Genomic DNA, 24,127 nt, shown 5'->3' on the forward strand with positions numbered 1-24,127 from the left:
TCGCGCTCGCTGAAATCTGCGGGAAATGTGGTTCCACTGCTCGCATATGTTGGTTTGTTGAAGAGTGCTCTTTGAGGGCAGGTGTGAGAGTCGAGTAGCGAATGCATTGGCTGTCTGTTTTAATTGCAGCTTTTCAACGTTAAGCTTTCCTTGCATATTTGGGCGCACATTTTTTGCTGCACAGAGGCGGGTGCGTGTTTTGGCTATAACAAGATAGTGGTCCGAGTCGATGTTTGGGCCTCGGAGTGTGCGCACATCCAAAAAACTGGCCTTCCATCTATCACAATATGGTCGATTTGGTTTCTCGTTTTTCGATCCGGAAACGTAGCTTGATGAATCTTTTTATGCTCGAACCTAGTACTGCATACTGCATGTTTCGGGCGGCAGTAAAGTCGATCAGCCTCAGTCCGTTGTCGGACGTTTTATTTATTTATTTATTTAAAGAAAGGGGTTGTATATGTAAGACTTTTCTGTCTTTTATAATACATCAACTGGTTGGCAGTTACACAAAATTTATTTCCTTAACATAATGCTGGGTAAACTTAAAACTACGAGTTCGGTAAATTGAAAAAATTAATATATATATATATTTATTTAAAATACTTAATACTAAATCATCAGTTGAAATTACAAAAAAAATATAAATAACAATAAATTAATTAATTAATTAAAATTAAAATTAAAACTTACTGCTAAGCATTAGAAATTAAAAGTTGTCGTTTTAATTAAATACACAATTGGAACACAGAAATTTTATTAATTAGGAGAAAAGATACAAATACAGAGAAAATAGAACAGCGACATCACAATCACATTCATCATAAGGTATTAAAATAATTATGAATTATCTCCTTGTAGTTACCCCTATTCTTAACAGCCTTTAAAGATTCAGGAATGGAATTCCAGAGCCTCACAGCATTAACGAAGAACAGCCTTGATGAGGGAAAGTAGGAGTATTTTTGGAGAATCAGATTATGATGCCTGCTTGACCTTGTTAATTTTAAATTCTCGTATAGGTACCTTGGGGTTTGGAATTCTATTGGCTTGAACATAAATATACAATATCTAGCGGCTAGGTAATTAAAAATGCTGCATCCCAGAATTCTGGTTCTCCACGAAGAGATGTGATCATATCTTATTAAATGCAACATCTGTTTTATGGGACGAGGTTTGCTATAAACAAGCTCAGAGTACGTTATTTGCAGCACAATGGGTTTAATAGCTAACTTTCTTCTTGTCTCCAAAGGTGTAAATGATGCTGACATTCGTAGTCTGCGTAAAACACATATTCATTCCTTAAGCTTATTTATGACAACGAAGCTTAATTTCTTATTTTGTCAGTAAACATGAGGGCAGCATTACCAACAAACAGGTCTGGAATATCTTCCACTTTGGCAACATATATGATTGAGCAGCTTTTGACAAAAATACTTATCACGAGCCCATTGCGAAATTGCTGACAGGTAATTTTGAAACATTAATCTTCCACAAGACCAATACGACTGGACAAATACAATTAAATGTCGTCAGCATATGCGTGGATATTGACATACCGACACACAGAGAAAGCATCATTAATAAAAAGATTAACCAAAAAAAGACCAAGGACAGAGCCCTGTGGCACACCGGAGACAACATTACAAGACATTGAGGAAGCAGTCAAGCCCGTCACTTTTTGCGTTCTCCCCGCAAGGTCATATGTTAATAGAGCTGTCAGAAAATCCAAAGAAATATTTAAGCCTTTTGCAAAGAAGGTCATGATTTACTAAGTCAAATGCTTTAGAAAAGTCCAGGAGGCAAAGAAGAGTTAAATCGCTATTGTCAAGTCGTATCCTTATGTCATCAAGAATTTTCAGCATACCCGTAGAGCAGCTATGCTTAGGTCCAAACTCTGACTGCAGTGGGGATAACAGATTATTTTCTTGAATAAATAATGAAATTTGCGTTGCCATCAGTGACTCACACACTTTCGAAAAGGCTGGCAATATACTTATCGGCCTGTAATCACTGGGGCTAGTAGCAATACTTTTTTTTGGCAACTGGAATTATTACAGCCTTCTTCCATTCTGTTGGAGAGTATGATGTAGTGAAGCAGTGATAGATAACATGGGTTAGTGTGCCCAGAATAAATGGCAAAACAATCTTCACAAATTTCAAAGATATGCCATCCTCACCCAATGGCATTGGACTTGATACCCATAACATACTTCAAAACTTCTGCCTCGGTTACTCCGCCAAATTCAAATTTTTCTTTAATTACAAAATTGTTAGTAAAGCTTTGAGCTGGAGGACTATTACTGCTCTTTCTAGCACTAGTGAAATAATCATTTAGTACGATAGGGTCAATTTCAAATTCAGACTTGAGTTTTCCATGCACATTTACGTTTTTCAGATTGCGCCACAAGTCTTTTGATGGTAGGGACGGGTTTAATTTAGAGTTACAGAACAATCGTTTCGCACGTCTTATAATGGCGGTCGCTTTGTTTCGTGCTATTTTGTATGGTGACCAAGCAAAGTCAGTATTGTTTCGTCTCCATTGTGCATGTACTTTATTTCGAACTTTTATAGCAGAGCTGACTTTATTATTATACCAGGGACAGGAACTATTCATAGCGAGAACAGCACGTAATGGAACATGATCATAATATACTTTGGTCAAAGTTTTGTTTAAAAAGTCGAGTTAGGCATCTACACTTTCAACGTACCAACAGTCATCCAAGCTAACATTTAACAGATTAGTAAACAGATCACTAACATTTCCAGACTTCAAATCACGATACATAAAATTAACACTTTCAATAGTACTATTAATCGCAACATCTAATGCACAAAAAATTAGGTCATGGTCATAAAGTACAAAAAAAAATTGGTCAAATTTAAGAACATGGTGTAAACTAGGGATGCAAAAAAAAATCGATGCAGCGGAAACATCGATGTTTGCTATTCGATGTATCGAATAAAAGCGATGTTTTGGACCTTCCGATATACATCGATATATCGATGTATTTTTTTTTCGATGCATCGACTTTTGTGTTCAATATACACTGTACCAAGGCGAATTTATACAAGGTGGTGTTAACAGAGCATAAACAAAAATTACAATACAATCAGTACAAAACAAAATTCCAGCAAACACATCATTTAGACAAAAGGTGCAAAGTCGTCGTGAAATTATCGGATCCGATTACCCACCTTATATAGATTCGCCTTGCACTGTACATACTAAAATTATTTTGTATGCTTTCAAACTCTTCGCTCCAGTAACTATTCTAAATGTGGTTTTTTCACTATTTATGCACTATTAGAATATGCATTCTATTAATACTATCCAAAATATTATTGCATTAATAAATTGCTACTTTATTTGTAGAAACATTTGGTGCCAAATACCATCTACAATATGATATTAATTGATACGATATTGACGCTCTAAATCCATTTGGAAATTTGGACAGATTTTAAAGAGCATATTCCAAAATTGTTTCACATAGCTTATTAACATAGAGAAATAATATAAAGTGTGCAAGCCAGTTTGATGTACGCTGATTTCAAAGCAAAATTTGAGTTTGTGGCATTAATCCTTGGTCTTGTTGCATACCTCTGTCTGATTTCCGGTTATGTCCTCATACCGATGGACTGAAAACATCAGTAATACAACGTTGTGTGCACTTTTGCACAAGCCGCAAGAATTTATTGACATACGCGTAATGGAACATGATCATAATATAATTTGGTCAAAGTTTTGTTTAAAAAGTCAAGTTTGGCATCTACACTTTCAACGTACCAACAGTCATCCAAGTTAACATTTAACAGATTAGTAAACAGATCGCTAACATTTCCAGACTTCAAATCACGATACATAAAATTAACACTTTCAACAGTAATATTAATCGCAACATCTAATGCACAAAAAATTAGGTCATGGTCATAAAATAAAAATAAAAATTTGGCCAAATTTAAGAACATGGTGTAGACTAGGGATGCAAAAAAACAACGATGCATCGGAAACATCGATGTTTGCTTTTCGATCTATCGAATAAAAGCGATGTTTTGGACCTTCCGATATACATCGATATATCGATGTATTTTTTTTCGATGCATCAACTTTTATGTGCAATGTACACTGTACCAAGGCTAATTTATACAAGGTGGTGTTAACGGAATAAAAACGAAAGTCACAATAACAAATTATATGCATATTGACAATCAGTACAAAACCAAATTGCAGCAAACACATCATTTAGACAAAAGGTGCAAAGTCGTCGTGAAATCATCGGATCCGATAAACCACCTTATATAGATTCACCTTGCACTGTACATACAAAAATTATTTTGTATTCTTTCAAACTCTTCGCTCCAGTAACTATTCTAAATATGGTTTTTTCACTATTTATGCACTATTAGAATATACATTCTATTAATATTATCCAAAATGTTAGTGTATTAATAAATTACTACTTATTATGATATTAATTGATATGATATTGACACTCTAAAACCATTTGGAAATTTGGACAGATTTTAAACAGCATATTCCAAAATTGTTCCACATAGCTTATCAATATAAAGAAATAATATATGTGTGAAATATATAATGTGCCAGCCAGTTTGATGTACGCTTATTTCAAAGCAAAATTTGAGTTTCTGGCATTAATCCTTGGTTTTGTTGCATACCTCTGCCTGATTTCGGCTTATGTCCTCATCCCGATGGACTGAAAACATCAGTAATGCAACGTTGTGTGTACTTTTGCCGCAAGAATTTATTGACATGTTTTTTTTTTGTTTACTCAAATCAAAAAACTTCATAATTTCTCTCTCAAAAAGGTTAACATGAAGGTCAAATGAAGGAAAAAATTACGATAATAAATTGCCAAATAAGTGACCGAAATATAATGTCATTGCTAGCTGGCACACTTTATATTAGTTTATTATGCTTATAAATATTTAACAACTGTCGCCACTTCCATACCTTCCGAAAATTTCGAAGCCTTCTCAAAAGAACAGAAAAATATGGGATCAATTAATACATTTCACTATGAGTTATTACTTAAACACTGATCGAAGTTACGATTATTTTCTTGTTGTATATTTTTAATTGAAAGAAACTGTTGATATTTTCATTCGATGCACTTATACGATATTCGAAGCATCAAATCGAAGAAAACATCGATGTATTTTTTTGCCTTGCATCCCTAGTGTAGACTAGAGGTGGTTTTTTTCTTTCGATTAATGCTTATTGATACCTAAGTAACCAAATGCAGTTAAAATATTCAGCAATTCAGCTATAAAGAATGCTGGAAATTCTGGCATTGCATATTCACGGGGCAATACTTTGTTACCAGCTTATGAGATGGTAACAAAATTTACCGGTTACCGAAAAGGGTTTCAAAATTGCCAGGCACTTTATTAACCGATTACAAAATTTGCATTACCAGGGGCTCTATTCTGTAACTGTGAGTTTTTAAGTGTACACTGAAGATTGTGTGCACTCTTCATTTTGCGATTCAGGAAGAGTAAGAATGAGTTTTAGCTGTCAAAATTGTGTACACTTCCTCATTTTGAGATTCAGCATGTGTGAGTTTTAACTGTCAAAATTGTGTACACTTCTCTTCCCAAAAACTCACTGAATTTTAGTCGGTGAGTTTTTGGTTGTGAGTTTTGCACTCGGTCTACACTACATTTTCTCACAGTTACAGAATAGAGCCCCAGCGCAGAATAGACCTGTTAGGGCCAGTTTTTCAATGCACGGCCGTGGTTTAAACAAGTTTAACGCCCGATCTGGCTGGTTTAAACTAAGATCAGCCAATCCAATGTCAGCCAGGTGTTCAATTTAAACTCAGTTTACTTAATCCAAGTTTAAACTGGCACTGAAAAACTGGTCCTTAGAGACTTCAAAATGTTTAGTTCGTATGCACTATTTATCTCTGCGTACGATGAGGCGTGATGGGAAATAATTAATTATCGCCTTGGCTTCTTTTTTGTTGGGCACATGCATAAAATTTTAATATTTTTTGAAAATTTTTTATTTACATATTTTTTAGAATATAAATTTTTTGAACATTGGCGTATCAAATGAAAGCTTTTGGCTCTTTCTGATTGGCTGAAGCAGAAAGCTTTCTGATACAACTCTGCTCTGAACTGGTTTTCAAACGAGTTAAATGATTTAACTGGTTAAATTTTCCAATAAAAATTGCATGCGATTTAACTTGTTTACGAACAAGTTTTGTTGATTTAACTGCTTCAAGCCCATTTAACATGTTTAACTCGTCGATTTGAGGCCCAAACATCGACTCGGACCACTATATTGTTGGAGCCAAAACACGCAGTCGCTTCTGCGCAGCAAAAAATGTGCGCCCAAATATGCAAGGAAAGCTTAAAGTCGAAAGGCTGCAATCACAAGAGAGAGCCAATGCATTCGCTACTCGAATCTGACACCTGCTCTCAAATAGTACTCTTCAGCGCTGAAGAAGTAGTCGGATTTCAGCCAGCCCGAAGGAACAACTAGTATGATGAGGAGCGTCAGGAAGTTTCAGAGAAAAAAGATTGCGCCTACAGGGCCACGCTGCGATCGGACGCAACGCGCGCTATGTGGGACCACTATAGGGATCTAAAGAGGGAAGCGAGACGTATTTGCCGTAATAAGAAGAGTGAGCCCGAAATACGTGAGTGAGTAGAGTTTAAATACTGGCCGACAGGCAGAATGCCCGAAAATTTTACCACAGAGTTAGGCGACTTACGGAAGTTTTCAAGACCAGGGCGTACTCCAATGGCGCCCTAGTTACCGATGTTGGGAACGTACTTAAATTATAGAGGGAACACTTTTCCACCCTACTGAATGGTGCCAGGACGGAAAGTTGTGGAGAAAAGAACCCGAGCTCCCAGTCGATGTTCCTCCGCCTGACTATCACGAGGTGCGAATAGCAATAACGCGGCTGAAAAACAACAAAACTGCTTGAGCTGACAGTCTGCCAGCTGAGCTATTCAAGAACGGTGGCAAGGAGTTGATAAAGTGCATGCATTAACTCTTATGCAGAATATGGTCAGATGAACGCATACCCGACGACTGGAATTTAAGTGTGCTGTGCCTAATCCATAAGAAAGGCGACCGCGCCATTCGCACCAACTACCGCGGGATCAGCCTTCCAAGCATAGGATACAAGGTCTTATCGAGTGTATTGTGTGAAAGACTGAAGCCCACGGTCAATGAACTGATTGGGTCTAATCAGTGTGGCTTGGAAAATCTACCATAGACCAGGTATTCACAATACGCCAAATCGACAGCACTAAAAGGAGTTGCCTACACGCCGCTACGTCTGAATTTTGCATTTCCGCCAAACTTATACGGCTGTGTAAAATGACATTGAGCAATACCACTAGCTCCATGTGACTTCTTTAATCTGATGTTGGAGAAGATAATAAGAGCTGCAGAACTGAACCGCTCAGGAACAATTTACTACAAGAGTGTGCAATTGCTGGTTTATGCCGAGGTGCTGTTATATGACAATGGCAAAATCCGATGGGGCTGCTCTTGGAGTATTCGAGAGAAAGATTTGGCAGAATATTTACGGGTATTTACGCGTTGGCGACGGCGAGTACCGCAGACGATGGAACGAGCTTACAACGACATGGACATAGTGCAGCGAATTAAAATACAGCGGTTCCGCTGGCTTGGCCATGCCATTCGAGTGGACACCGACGCTCCAGCTCTGAAAGTATTCAACTTGGAACCCGCTGGTGGTAGCAGAGGAATAGGGAGGCCACCACTTAGATGGAAAGACCAGGTGGAGAAGGAGTTGGCTTCACTTGGCATTTCCTATTGGCGTCAGTTGTCACTGAAAATAAACGACTGGCGTTCTTTGTTGAATGCGGCCAAAGGCGGTTATAGCGCCAAATAAGAAGAATAAGGGTTTTTCGAGTTACAAAAACGTTTCGGCTATTTCTTGCGATATCAGCTGTGCGATCCCTCGTTATGACAAAATTTGCGATAAAATATTAGGGGTATTCTCGAAATCTTGCAAAGTCCTTGCACGTTGCGTGGATTTCATAACTTGCAAACACACAAAAACAGAATACATGGGAAACAAGTTTTCCTATGCTGGAAAATATGCAACGTCGAAACCCATGCATATGTTTTGTAAGAAAGCATAGTATATGAGACTTTCTTTTCCAAATTGCAAATTTTGACAGATCATATCTCCGAAGAGAAAAAAGAAAAAAAAAATCGTCGAACACGTGTTAGCTTATTTCATGTATAGAACCCGTAAAAAAAATTGAAGCGAATGGGAGACATGACATATTTTTTTGCGAAATCCGTACGACTTAAAAAAGAATGGCTGATATACATTTTGTTATGCTCGTTTTCATCCAGTGTGCAACCGTGTGAATAAATCTTCTGTGATTCTAGTGTGAAAACGTGCATATGCATACAAGTACTTATGTAAATATGTACATGGATACATATGAATGTATTATGGCGAGTACTGCAAAAAACGAATGACAGGCCTAAATGAATAACAAGAGAATGAAGGAGCCCGTGATAAAAGATGAGGAAGCTTGGGCGTCGAGAAACGTCAAATGGAATGTTTGATAACGTTTAATAGGAACCTTCTAGAGTGAGTTGCTGTGGGGGCGAACGCAGGTATATAAAGGCGTTGCAAGAGCGCACAAAAAGTTCAGTTGCGAGTTAGCAAACGAAAATTTCAGTTGTAAAACAGAAAGCTACGAGTGTAAAGATCAATTGCTTTAGCAAGTATTGTAAATTGTTTGTACAAAGCATGATACAAAAAGAAGGTAGTTTCAATAAAGCAGAGTTATGAAAAATGCATTAAATTTTTAATGCATAGCGTTTTAATGTAAATGAAAAAGATTAATGCATTAATTTTTGATATTTAATGTAAATGAAAATTTCAATGCATTAATTCCGAAGAAATAATGCTAATGATTTTTTTTTGTATTAACATTAAAATGTTTAAATGAATGCTATTGCAATAATTTATTGCAGTAAAATTATAACAAGCATTAAAAACCCATTAACTAATTTTATTTTGAAGTATAAAAAATCTTTGCTGACTTTGAGGGTAGAATTTTAAGGTAAAAAAAGATAGTGACGGACGTTAAGGCTAGTTTTCACTATGTCAAGTTCAATGGCATTTGTCGTTAAATAGGTAAACTCACATTGTCAAATGGAACTAAAAAACGGTTTATTGATTGATTTAGATCAGAGTAGGTCCTCAGTCGTGTACATGCGCTGCTAAACTGGCTATCTGTCCGTTTTTGGCTCGTACTTAATATATGTAATCGGTATGCATCAACAATCAACATTAAAATCTACATAAGCACTCTGCGTTGCATGCACATTGGCTTTAATTTTCTTAAAACATCAACAATGTTTAGAAGAATTTTTCTACAAATACACATAATATAATGAAGCTGAAAAAACTATTAGTAATTATTCCAAGTCCTTCCAAAAGAGGTTATTTATATTTTACTAGAAAAAAATTTTAATGGTTTTTAATAATGCAAACGAGCAAAAGTATTAAACATTTTAGTGCATTAAAATTTTTTCATTAGCATTAGCTTGGATAATTTAATGAAAAAAAAATTCATTAGCATTACATTTTTCAGAATTAATGCATTGAAACATTCATTTGCATTAAATTTCATAAATTAATGCATTAACTTTATACATTGACATTATTTGTTTAAATACCATTAATGCATTAAAAAATTAATGCATTTTTCACAAAAACTTTTGACGGATAATACAATTTTTTGAAGTTTCATAAATTGTGAGTATACTCAACGGCCTTGCCACTTTGATAATATTAAAACAATAAATCGGAGTATTTTCTTATACCAATGTAATAACATTTCAAATCAAAAACCGTTATCAGTGCTTGGTACTTTTTTACTTACGTGGTACGCATTTTTTTTATTAAAAATATTTAAAATGTAAACTGTTAACGGAGACTTCATCGTAATTGTTCTTTCCATTTTGTAATAAAAACCACGCGCTCATTATTCTGTTATTTTTTTGTTTTCTTATTTTGAATGCAATCTTGCGATTTAAAAATCGAATTCTAAAGAATGTTCTTCCCAAATGAAACCTTTTTATATTTCGGTTCAAATTTACTTTTAAATTTCTCATAAGATTTTGCAAAAAATTAGGCTTTGTGATTAGCGCATCATCATTCAATTTCACAAATTTTTAATTTATGCAAAAGATCTGAAGTCGCCTTGAGCCGCCCTCCGATAAACAACTAACAGATCGTCGCTTAAAGTACAAAACCGTGTATCAACAAAATGCACAACTGCGTATGTGCGGTTGCATAAATTATTTGGTAGAGAGTAAAAACTCTCATATTTCAAAATGATTCTCTTTTTTTTACAATGAAATCGCATTTCAGGACGAATGGATAAGGCTTGAGCCAAAAGCTTGTGTGAGCAAACCCAATTTTTGGCAAAAAATGTCAGTTACGCGGTTTTGCAGAGCGACGATACGCGGTTTTGTACTTTAAGCGACGATATGTAAGTATACACTTTCTTCATGCTTTCTGAAACCTAGTCGTCAACCCCATTTTCGAAATCATAATTTTCTAGTTCATCATATTCCACATCTTTGAATGTACTGATAAAATCTTCTGCTTAAAAAAAAAAATATTTCTTCTAGTGATCAGGTAGCATGAATTTGATGAAATGTCATAATTTTATTAAAAGTCAAATGGTTAACAACAACAACGAACGTCATTAAATGAAACTACCTTCTTTTTTGTATCATGGTACAAAGGTAGGTTTACTGTAATTTTGACAATTATTTAACAATCCAGCGAAAAGAACTTGAAAGATTTAGGAATTTAGCGATTAATTAAAGTACAATCCGAACAGTATTGCACATTCATATCATACGCTGGTAGCAAAGTTTTTCCCCGTAAAATATGCAATGCCAGAATTTCCAGAATTCTTCATAGGGGGCTGTCCATATATTACGTAAGACCTTCGTGCGGGAGGGCGGGTCTAGAATTTTCTTACTTTTTCTTATATGGGGGGAGGGGGCGTCCCGTAGATTCTTACGTAATATTATTTTTCTTATATTATTCAAAATTGTTCTTTATAAAATACGAAAATTCACCCAATTAAAGTACTAAATTGCATTGAAATGAAAAATATACATTAAATACGGAGGATATTACAATTTTTGACAACTTTTGCTTTAATTTTTCTATTTTTCTACAAAAAACGTTACTCTTCGGTGTCTATTATAACCGCATGCAATGCAGCTCGAACACAAACAGGCGAAAACTCCCTTACGTAATATATGGAAAGCACCTAAGCATTCACAAAAAGCTTCACTTGATCTTTTCTGAGCCTCAGCGTCGAAGAGCAAAGAGGATAATTTCACGACGCGGGCGAGAGAAAACGTCCCTCTTGGTCTAAAAAAACGTCGATTGTGGTGTTTTTCTTTTGTTTAATTAATTTAATTTATTATTTTTCCATAAAAGCCTAGCTCTTGATATAACAAACTAAAGATAAATCCACATTACAAACTTTGTGCAAAAATTATAAAAAAAAGCTAGATTTTCAACTTTTTATTCAGATTTTTAAGAATTTTTTTGAGTATTCAGCTTGATAGCCCATTAAATTTCAAGGTAATAATGTGCACGTTTTAAGTTGCTAAAGAATCGCGTTGATTGCTAATATTTTTTTTCTCGAACCATTTGATTAGGTGGTCGGTTGTCGAAAATGATAAATTACGATCTGCTAAGAATCATTACATTTTCGTTCATGAAATTTTCAATGAAGCTTTAAAAAAGTCTGACTTTTTATGCTGCTACAGTTTTTTGGTGCTTTTGCGAGCGTGCGTGCTGCAATAGATCAGCTCTTCCTGATTTGGCTTTTAATGTGCAATTGTAAACACTGCAATAAGCTTCTTCCAAAAAAAAATGCGCGTGCGCTTGCTTTGCATTATATTTAAGTCATCTGTGTCCAAAGAATAAATATCTTTTGAAGAAGATGCTGCAAAAAACAAAGCTTGTAAAGATTTATTAAGAAAATACTTCAAAATCAGTTCTACTTACAAGATTTAGTAACAGAGAAAAATTACTAAGAAGTTAAAAAACGCCATTTTTTACATAAAAAACGTCCGAATGTCAACGGGATACAAAAACCGTCCAAATGACGTTAAAAACGTCAACCTGGCAACGCTGCCTAGAACAGAGGTGGGCACTCACACTATCACATACATGCGCTTGTGTGCGAAGCAGCGATGTTTTGCTCAACAGCCAGTGCTCGGAGTTTACAACATTTGTGGAATAGATAACACTTTTTTTTCTAAATTACATTTCTACTACTTCTACCACCGTAAGCTAAAAAACTTTCAGATCTTGAAACTCTTTTTTTTTAATTTGTTCATTTGCGCATTAATGAATGGGCATTTTCTACAACAAAAAACCACATTGCTTGCTGCGACGTCGACATCAGTGATCGGACTTTAAAAAAATTCTGTGTGATAGAATCTGGAAAAAATGTGGTAGATTTAAAAAAAATGTGGTGGATTTCAAAAAAATGTGGTAGATCTGTGGGATTGGGTCAAACTTTGTACAAAAATTAAAACAATTCTGCAAGGTTTCACCTAAATGGCAAACTTTTTAATTAGACTAAAAAAAAAATTAATTTTAGTATAAGAAAGTGCAGGATTGTTTTGGCAATTTTTTTCCTTGACAGTGTAAAGCAGTTCCTTCCATATTAATGTGGCGAATACTGGGGCAACGCGAAGCGAACAACGATAAATAGGCAGAATGTTCGAGGAATGACGTAGAATGTTCCACAAAGAGAAACATCAAGTTGGATGAACACTGCGAACAGCGAGAGAAAGAGAATGAGCGATGAACTTCAGAACGTTCTAGAGTTGCCATGAGTGTGAGCACAGGTATATAAGGGCGCCACCAGACACCGGAGTGAGTTGGTAACAAGTCAGCAAGCTATAAGTAAAGTGAGTTGCAAATAAGCAAGCTATAAGTTTAATTGTGGTAACAAGTTTTGTAAAGCGTCGTAATTGCTTTAACGAGTATTGTAAAGTGTTTTTACTGTATTAGCGAGTATTATAAACCGTTTGTGGTACAATAAAGTTAATTGTACTACAAATTGGTCATCATGAGCATTTGTTTAACAATCCAGCGATACGAGCCGTAAGATATTTGGGAAATCCCTCAAAATTTCAATGATAATCGTAACATTAAGATATTTTTCGAACACATTTTAAGAGAATTATGCAACCTTGCGGATTGCTGCCAGCTTTTCCTTTTATCACATCACGAAGTAGCGAACAAATGTGGCACGTTCCAGAAACAGCTAATTGAGGCTTGCCGAGTTTTACATACTTCAAGTAAAAGTAAACAACGCCTCAGAAACATTACATGCACTTAAATTTGCTAATACTTTCACAAAAATAACAATTTTTTATCATTTTTGCTATTAATTCTTTTTATAAATCATATATCTTGCAATTTAACACAATAAAACCTCGTTTTTTGTCGAAAAATTGATTACTGAGAAACTTTACTATTGTACAGTTTATTTATCCTCCCATTCGGATTTGTTTACTTTTACTTGAGAAATTTCATCGTCGACGGGAATGCCGAATCTTGTATTATATCATTTTTGTTACCATATAGTGTTGGACATCGGCGTAGCCAGAATGAAATTTAGGGGGGGCTCGACCCTATTAAGCTGGCATTTCAGGGAACTATTTTATATATATATAAAGAAAATTTGAAAGTTAGGGGGGGGGGCTCGAGCACCCCCCTGCCCCTACCTGGCTACACCCATGGTGTTGGACAATTTTTGCTCTTAAAATTAAGATTATGTCAAGCAAAAATAAAACTACTCAAAAACGCGAATATGTGGTAGATTTCAGACCATGAGTGGTAGATGTGGTAGATGCTCTAAAAAGTGGCAGATCTACCACAATGTGGTAGAAATCCGATCACTGGTCGACATATGTATGATATGATCGTCTTCGTGCGTCTTACGATAATTGACGATTGACCAGTGTTGTCAACTTTTGATTTTCAAAAAGCACCAAAAACTTGGAAAAAAGCGTTTTACCACACTAAAAGCACCAAATTTTTTTGAATCAAGGGATGCTTTTTTCATAACATAATACCGAAGTACTGCACATTAAAACTGGTATATCTCGAGAAAGAAAAATCGAATCGCATCAAACGAAAATAATGCCCTAATTAGAAATGAGCAAATAATTTTATGTTTTCATTATATGACCTCAAATATCGCTAAAAACCGTGTTTTTGGCACTTTGAGGTTAGGATATCTCAAAATTCTAGTGCTATGGCTATTGTGAGGCCAGATTTGGATTCAGCACCAAGAAACGATGTGTTTTACTCAGGTGGTAAAAAAAAAACAAAATTGGTACAAATAATTAGAAAAGAAAAAAACAAATACTTAACTTACTTGCGTACTAGCATTTTCAACGCGAATAGAATTTAACAAGGTGGGTTTGCAACTTCATCTTTTTATCAATCATGGTTGTATTTTAGTCCATTTAAATTTGTATATTCTTGTAAATTCAGTGCTGCCACAGCCTTAAATATTCCAAATTATTTCAAGTTTTAACTATCTCGAAGTAATTTAGTTCAGAAAAAAGCACTAAAAAAGGCACTAGGCACTAAATAATTTTTTTGGCGTTTTAATTTTCAAAAAGCACTAAATCTAGGGCTTAAAGCACCAAGTTGGCAACTATGCGATTGACTGATGCTTTTCTAGCACTTCGGCAATGCAATCAAATCAGTTGCTGCTGAGACTTCACTGCGCAACTATTCGAATAATACACACATAAAATGTTTCGGGAGGGAAGGGAAATATATTTTTTTTGCATAGAAAACATGGATAGGTGTGCGCAATGCGTGATCTGCTATCGCGTTATGAGTCGCAATGTTATGTCTAGTTTAAAAAGACATTACAAACTGTGTCATAATCATTTTGAAAAGTTGAAAGAGGGTGATCGAGCACTGAAGCTTTTAGAATTAAAAGCCGCGTTCTTTATTAAATTTATCGTTGGTGAAAGTAATATATATCAACACGAAAATTATCTATGTCTATCAGAAAATGATTCTCTATCAGAAAACACCTTATTCTGTCGATTTGGCTTTTTATTTAGAATTTCTAGAAAAGTTTTAGGTATGCAGTTTTATAGCCCATTAAAATTTAGTAGCTCAAAGTGCAAATTTCAAGCGCTAAGAAATCTCGTTGATTAGTAATGATTGGCAATTTCTTTTATATGGAAGAAAATGCCTAGCACCATCAGCAAAAAAACAGATAAACATTAAATAAACAAAAATATAAATAGCCAAAACCGGTCAAAATGTCACTTAACTTAATCAGCTGACCATAAGTGCATATAACGTATTTATAAATTTATTTATTTGAATCTACCACATTGTTTTGGAATGTACCACAATTTTTCATGCTTATTTACCACTAAGAAAATTTTTGCTTCCGAACACTCTCAACAGCAACTGATTTGATTTGCTTTGCCGAAACACCAGCGAAGCATCAGTCAATCGTCAATTATCGTAAGACGCACGAAGACGATGATAGTATACAGGGATGCCGTTTGGATCTAAATAGATCCAATTGGATACTATTTTAGACGAATTTTTGCGGGATACTTATTTTTTCCGGTCAGTATAAATGTGGATACTTTTTTAAAAAGGCCAAAATTTTATATTTCCTATAAAGTTTTTTTCGTTCAAAAATCGATTTTCATTAAAGATGGTAGAAAGCATTACGTTTTCTAAACGTATAAAGAATCGCTACTTAAGCGTGAAATTAAAGCATTTTATTTTTTGTGAACGAAGCAATGAACATATGAAGAGATCTCTCCAAAATAGGTATAAGCGCAATTGCTTTAATTAGCTTAAAAGGATGCTTTACGCAAGATCTTAATATACATATCGTCGTTTAAAGTACAAAGCCGGGTATCAACAAAATGCAAAACCGCGTATCAAGATAATGCAAAACCGCGTATGTGACGTTGCATATATTATTTTTTAGAGAGTAAAAACCCTTATATTTCAAAATGGTTCTCTTTTTTATAAAGCAATCGCATTTCTGGCTAGTATATTTCAGGACGAATGGATAAGGATTGAGCCAAGAGCTTGTGTGAGCAAATCCAATTTTCGGCAGCAAATGTCAGTTACGCGGTTTTGCAGAATGACGATAGGCGGTTTTGTACTTTAAACGACGATATATATAAAGTAAATTATACTCTTTCTGTAGTAATATCTTTCATATCACATATTTTCATTTGTTAATTAAAAAAAAAGAACATTTCAATGTAGTTTAAAAAACTAAATTTGATTTATTTAAGGAAACTTTTATGAATTTTACTGAAAAGACTTTAAATACACTCTAAAAAAATTTTGTTTATTTGCGCATATGGAGAGAAGTAACCAGTTTCCTCTTTTAATGTGTGCAAATTTGCATGCGGTGTAATAAAATTAATCATTGTCTGTTTACTTTTACGTAACGAATTTGTCGGAAGAGCAAAATTACACATAAAATGTTTAAAATAAAGTAATGTTTACTATTAGTAGGAAATGTATTTGTAGTTTGAAAATCTTTGCAATTTTAAACGTTCTGTATATGTGTATTTATGTGTATTTCTTAAAGATCTCAAGTTCAAAATCAAATACTGAACAACCTATACGTATATATATACAGATTCTTGTTGAAAAATAGATACTTTTCAGTAGAAGTTTTACATGCTCTTTTTAGAGTGTACTTGCTATTTATTATATTTACTTTGCAAAATAATTATGCACAAAAAATGTACTTTACAAATTGAAATTACAAATGTTTGATTTTATGCACATGTATTCCAAGTCCTCAGGACGGGTTAAATTATGTCTTTTTCATTCAAATGTTTGGTTTTCTTACAAATTATGAGATGTATATGTAAAAAAAAAAAAATTGGATACATTTGGATACATTTTCGGCTTGGTCAGGGGTACATTTTCTTGAGACGGCGAGGCAACACTGATAGTATACATGTGTCGACGTCGCAGCAAGCAGCATTTCGAAGCCCAATTACATGTGTTTGGAAAATCAAAAAATGCCCTCCTCTGACCTAGAATAACGATGACAAGAACTGGTAAAATTTTTGGTATTTTAAGAAATCTTGTCCTTTAACTCTCTGAATATAAAAATTTTAATTGGTAAAAACAAGTTATTTACGTATTAATAAGCCTTAATCGAAAGAAAAAACAACTCCAAGTTTTTTTTAAATTTATTTCCCATATATATGGGAAATTGTATGAAAAAAATAGAAAAGTGTTGGGCGGCGGTAAAATAATTACACTATGCGACAGTCAAAATCGCGATGGGATGAAACCAACGGGAAATGTTATATCGGTCAAACACAATTATACGTGGCCCGGCGTTTCGCTTTATTTATTATTTATTTATTTATTTATAAAATTTTATGAATTTAAAAAATAGAAAAATTTAATATTTTAGGCAAAAAATATTTTTTTTCTTCATACATTTATTTTTACCGGCAAAACTGTTGATTATATAGAAAAACTTTATATGAACAGATTAAAGGAATTGTAATTTTTAATTTTTTTTTAATTTGTTTGAGCAAAATCGGACTAGTGGTTCTCGAGTTATGTCAAAAAAAGACCACCAAAGGTGACAATTTCCCCTATATGATAGTTACTAACTTCAAATCGATATATCTCGATTCCTAGACGTGTTTCACAGTGTTATTGATTGACGCAGAAGTGGATGTGTGAATTAAGAATATATGTTTTATTTTACAAGAACAACATGCGTCTGTCTTTTGCGTTTGCCTTTTTTGCAGTTGAGTGAGTTTGTGAGGATGTAATCAAATGCTATCTAATCATAGGCAAACCAATTATGTTCCTTTATTCGTAGTGAACTTCTCAATGTATTTAATTAGTTTGATAAATTTTTATAACACTGGTTAGGTTGGAAAAAATTGCCAAAGAAGAGACACCATATTTGGCTTCGTATGCGGTAGAGTGCTAAGAAAAAGGGCTGAAATTTACATGTTTAAAGCCGTATAAAAACCAGTAACCATAGCAACAACATATAACAGTTTGAACAAAATGCTGACATAAAATATTTTCCTGGTGCACTTTTCGATTTTTGTCACATATCGAGGCCTTATATTCAATACCCTCTATCTGTACTTTTTACAAAAATGAGATAAAAATCCGCCTAAGACTCAACTGTCATCGGTGATATTAATGCTGACCCTGTATAATGCTCTACAGAAAAATTTACTATTAAACTGCAAAGTCAGAATTAGCATAAGTGATAACAGGTCACAGATGGATTCTAACATCACAAAGTAGGTTTTGTGAAAATTCCAGATAGAGGCCCTCGATATGTATGTTCGAAAGTAGCTCGAAGAGTAAATCGTTAAGTTTGGATGTAAATTTCTTAAGGACAACTGTTTTATATCTCGAATTTCAGGTCTCACGCAAGGTTTTCTGCAGAGTACGTGGTTTATTCTTTTTAAAATCATTAAACAAGTGGAACTTAAGGTTTTTGGGGTCAAGGAATCTTAACCTGAAATTTGGTTTTGAAACTTAGTGTGTTGACATACATATCTATGATAGCTGCTTATTGTAAAGTAGATATACTTTTGTAAAGGGGACGTGGCACATAACTTCGGTATTATACGTCAAATGAAATGAAATTTCTAATGAAAAGATATCCATGGTAGGCGCTTACAGTAAGGTATATATGAGTGAGTTTGTACAAGGGGCATGGCAAATTCCATAGGCGTGAAACTTTTAATCAGCAATAGCTTCGGAACCGTAAGTCACATGACTTAGAAATTTGATGTGAAGACAGATCTATGATAGATGTTTAAACTAAAGTATCGACATATATAAATAAGTTTGTTAAAGGAGGCGTGGAACATCTTACAGGTGTAAAATTTTAATCAGCTATAACTTAGGAACGATAAGTCACATGACTTCGAAATTATTGTGAAGACATAATTAAAGTAGGCGCTTATAGCGAGGTAAACATTAGTGAGTTTGTATAAGGGCCACGACATATTCCATAGCCCTGAAATCTCACATTTGCTATATTTTCGGACTCCTAACTCACATGACTTTAAAATTTGATGAGAAGATCTATGGTAAATGTATACAAATGAGTTTGTACAAGAGTTCGGGGCATTTATAGTAAACTGAAAGAGAGTGAGTGTTTGCCAGGGGCGTGGTACCTCCAATAGATGTAGTTCGTTCAGAGAATCATAACCTTGGACCCATTACAAACATACACCTAAACGAAATGACCTGTTGTAAACTAAACAGGGATACGAGTTTGAAAGATGTCGTAGCACCTCCCACCAAGCATGCCGTCTACGTTAAGAGAATATCAATTTAAAAAGTATCGCGCATTTTATTCTTCTTTAGGTACCTTAATCCACCTAATCTTAATACTAAAACAAGCTTTTTAGTAAAGAAAATAATGACCAATTTAATTGCAGCAAGAATTCTTACTGGATGCCACAAAGCAGAAGATGTGTTTATGTAAGGAGTCCTATTTATTCCCACATACCTTCAATTTTAATTTAAAAGTCTTCAGTATACTCTGAGACTTTTCTTTGACATGTCGAATGCTCACGAGTGGGATGTCTGAATAGTATTTATGTTTCTACACCGGAAAAAAATTAAAGTATTTTTCATAAGGAGGCCTTAAACTAAATAAGAAATATAGTCTATGTCTCCTTTAATTTATGGTAAACTGAAAATCTTTCTTTTTTATATTTTTATCTGTTTACCCCGGACGACAGGTGGCGCTGGAGTCGATATATTTAGAGAATCCGTCTTTATCGCACGACCTGGATTAATGGGTATTACTTTTTGATAAGAAGTGTGTCCCAAACGTACCCAAAACATAGGTGGCGCTGGAATCAAGATATTTAGATACCCCTCTACAAATTTACTTTTGAGATTACCTAATAAAGCCCCATTCTTTAAGTATGAATACAAGGAAGCGCAGAATTGTTTAAGCGACACAGATGTCTTAGACACATCAACGGGTCATCGGTATATCAAGAAGAAGTCTCACGAATTAAAAAGAGCACAGTAGGAACATCAATGACCCCGTTTGAATAAGAGCTCATATCATCGAAGGCATCGAGAGCTAGGGATGCAAATTTTGAGCTGTAACATCGATACATCGATGTTTCGATGCATCGGAGAAAAGAACATCGAGGCTAAAATACATTGCCAGAGAAACATTAATATATCGAGGGTTTCCGATGTTTTGCAAATTGTTAATTTCTAGTTAAGTTTAAAGCAATATTGAATACTTTAATAATTATGAATATATTTTCCTGTATTTTATTAACCTTTCTATACCCTTTCTATTATTAGATTCAAAATGCATACCGTCGTAAGGTCGTTCGGGCCTAAAGATCCTAGGCCTGATCTTGTTAAAATTCCAAGGGGTGTTTGGTTCTGTTTTAACGGCAAGGTTATTAGCATTCAGAATGAATCCAACAATTTTATTGAGCTTGTTTTTTATGAAAAATGTTGTGGAAAAGCAACAATAATTTACAAAGTTAAGAAGGTATAGCTGCTATTTGGGAGATCACCACATCAACTAATCAGACTTCTTCAACCGCGGTCACTGAAGAGATGTGGTGGTCTCCGAAATAGCAGCTATAACTTCTACCTTTTGTAAATTATTGTTGATTTTCAATAACATTTTTCAAGCTCAATAAAATTGTTGAATATAATTGTTATAAGGCCATAAATAACAAAACAATTCTGAATGTATAATAAATTTAAGGTCAGTCAAACATATCGAAAGAAAGTCGGAGAGTCTCCTTAAGGTCGATGTTTAAAACATCGGTAAAACTTCCATCGATGTATCGTCAATTTCGCGACGTTAATAAATTGTAAACATCAATGGCAAACATCGAAAATTGAACCGATATTATCGATGTTTCAAAAACATCGATGCATCGTTTGCATCCCTATCACAACTGCGCTTATAGACAAAAGGGGGAGTTGGAATCCTTGTCTCGGGAAAAAGTCTGATGATGTCGAAGTGATATTCACCAAAATAGCTAATACTTATACCTCGGCTGATTGTAGGTTGTATATATATTTTTTGCGTTCCAATAAATTTATATTGATTAAAATTTGATAAATGATTTAAAAATTAACTAAACCATAAATTTTTGTACTACAGTGACATCTGTATGCGGTCAAATCTAAAAATAAATATTATATTATCATGACCCCAAAAACCTTTAGTTACACTTGTTCAATGATTTTAAAAAGAATACAATTTTTTTTCTACAAATGCCGGTTTCTGGATAAACCTCGCACTCTACAGAAAACCTAGAGCGACCCGAAAATTCTGACTTCAGATTCGGATTCAGCGGACCCAAAAGTTTTAAAAACCGTTGAGAAACCCCGGGGAATTTTTTTCTGTTGTACAGTGTAATTTTTCACATTGGCCTTGCAATAGATCTAAGTCACTATAGACATCTTCATCCATATGTACTGAATTTTCACAGGTTTCGGATATTTTTGGGAGGGGAAGGAGGGGGATAAGACCCTCAAAACCCCCTCTGTATTCTGATTGGAGAACTAATTTATTGTGGAAAAAATCATAAATAAATCAATATGTTTTTCGTTTCTCTATTTCTTTTCATTGATTCCTTGTACAATCGATAAATTGTTTATAGTGCTTTCTAAAACAGGTTAGCCTTCCAAACTTCCACAACGGGCTTTAAGCAAAGGGATTCAAATGTCCTGAGAATTTTCTTCGAAATCTCTTAATATAAGTGTTAATATAAGTACATAAATAGATGAAACTTCATTAAACTCTATTTATTTTATATATTTGCAATTAAATGTCAAAACCAACCAATAAATTTTAAACAAATTTACCTTTACATTAGCAAATGTTAGTACCTATAATTTTTCAAATGCAATCTTAAAACAAACTTTTTTTAATTACAGACTAAAAAACATTATCCTGGCCATATAAAAAGACCAATGAATGCATTTATGGTTTGGAGTCAAATGGAAAGAAGAAAGATTTGTGAAAAGACACCTGATCTGCACAATGCAGAAATATCGAAAGAACTGGGCCGGCGTTGGCAACTTCTAGGCAAGGAAGAAAAACAACCTTACATAATTGAAGCAGAAAACTTACGTAAACTACACATGATAGAATATCCCGACTATAAATATAGGCCCCAGAAAAAGCAGTCGCGACAACCCTCCTCTAGACATAATGAAAAAGAAGAGCGCAAAGGGCAAAATCATGATATCAGAAAGAAAAGAATGCTATCTTCCATGGAACGAAAATGTAAACAAAGTCTAATACCGAACAATCAAGATGGAATTAATCGCCGAAATCGGTGCTGGAAGAAAAGCTCTAGCAATACAAAGAAGCATAATGGAACAAGAAATACGACCACTTCTTACGACTCTGCGAAAATATGCATGGTAGGAGAACGTGCCCATTATCTATCGGGTACATCAAATTATAGGAGCTTTTGCAGTGATCCAATTATCTGTGATATCAACTCAGGGATTGTAGATAATTTAACTAACTTAAATCCCATTGAACCGTCCGACTATCATGAACTCAAAAATAACTCTCAATATCAAATTGAAGATGTGTTAAAAATAATAAATCCTGACAACTTTTTTGAAACTCCATTTGAGTTTCAAAATACCAAAAATGATTTTTCTCATGACAATACACAGACCCCTGAACAATCAAATGTCAACAATGTTTCTCAGATCTCATATTTTGAAAAAGCTAAAATAGAAGAGGAAAACAGCATTGTAAATGATGCTAATTTACATCTTGCCAGTCACCATTTGCATCACATACAGTATCCATACGAAACAGCTAAATTACCTGTTTTTGATTCACTAATATCTTCTCGGGATAGCCATAATCACTCAAGTATTATTAACTCCTCAACTGATGATACCAATTGTGACATTATAAATCAGTCATTATATTGCACAGATGAGTGTATATCCGAAAATCAAGATTCTGCGATACAACAACAAACCGTGACAATGAATATTGAAATTCATAATAGTAACCGCATTTGTGGAAATGTTGGGAACACGGGATTTATAGCCGGTGATGATATGTATGCAATATCAATCCCCTGTGCTAGTGTCGACAGCGATTGTAGTATTCTGACATCACCCCATTCACCACAAATAGGACATAATATTAGTGCCAACAGTGCGGTGTTAGATACTAGTAGTGCAAATATATTCGCACTTTCAAGCGCTAATTCTAATCAACTATCTCAAACGGATACTCTTAATTCTTCTAACTATACGTTTTATGATACCAATGGAGCTCTTCTTGCTTTTACATACGACGACTTACCACCGCAATCTACAGGCAGCCATTTGGAGTTTAACAACAGATATGAGTTTTCTAGTCTTTAAATACAAATATGAATAAGAACAAATACATTATTTAATATTGTTTATCATAAAAATTTAAGACATTGTCAAAGTAAATGTTCATAGTATAAAAATTTAAATTTTATCCCTGCTTTAATAATATATACTCAATATGTATGCAAAAACATAGCTTTGGTGTAATTACACAGTGCGACAAGATTCTACGTATTTGATGAAAGCAAGAGTAAATGAGAATATACACCCCCACATAGAAAGGATTTTTAGGATATACTAAGATCCTTTAAAGTATTTATAGTTGGTTGCTTATTTTTTTGGAGAAAAAATAATGTTTCTTTGGGGAAAATTAAATTTTTATTAACCAAAATAATATTTTTCAATACAAGAGAGGTTTTTTATTTAGCTTTTAACCCTTTAAGAATATATAAAATATATATGTATGTATATACATATACACAAACACATAATAAGATTTAAGATATAAAAAATATAAGATATACAAAATTTCTCCCTGATAATGCTATTTTCTCTAACAAAAACAATGAAATGAACTTTTTTCACCGTCCAGCCTTAAAACAGTGAAATAAAATTATGTTGTGAAAAACCATAAAAAAAAATCTAAAAAATTGTACGACGGCGGTAGC

At 34.2% G+C, this 24,127-nt stretch overlaps 1 protein-coding gene across 1 annotated transcript in view; it reads left to right on the top strand.

Annotated features, from left to right (window-relative positions):
- Window positions 1–23,881, top strand: part of LOC118743565 — a 120,838-nt gene extending 96,957 nt beyond the window's left edge. The window contains exon 3 of the mRNA XM_036476330.1: window positions 22,041–23,881. Coding sequence (XP_036332223.1) covers window positions 22,041–23,507 — 1,467 coding nt within the window. The 3' untranslated portion in view covers window positions 23,508–23,881. The remainder of the gene's footprint in view (window positions 1–22,040) is intronic.
- Window positions 23,882–24,127: the final 246 nt, after the last annotated feature.

Source organism: Rhagoletis pomonella, unplaced genomic scaffold (genome assembly GCF_013731165.1).
Source record: "Rhagoletis pomonella isolate Grant_MI unplaced genomic scaffold, Rhpom_1.0 Rhpom_scaffold_00007, whole genome shotgun sequence".
NCBI classification, from domain to species: Eukaryota; Metazoa; Arthropoda; class Insecta; order Diptera; family Tephritidae; genus Rhagoletis; species Rhagoletis pomonella.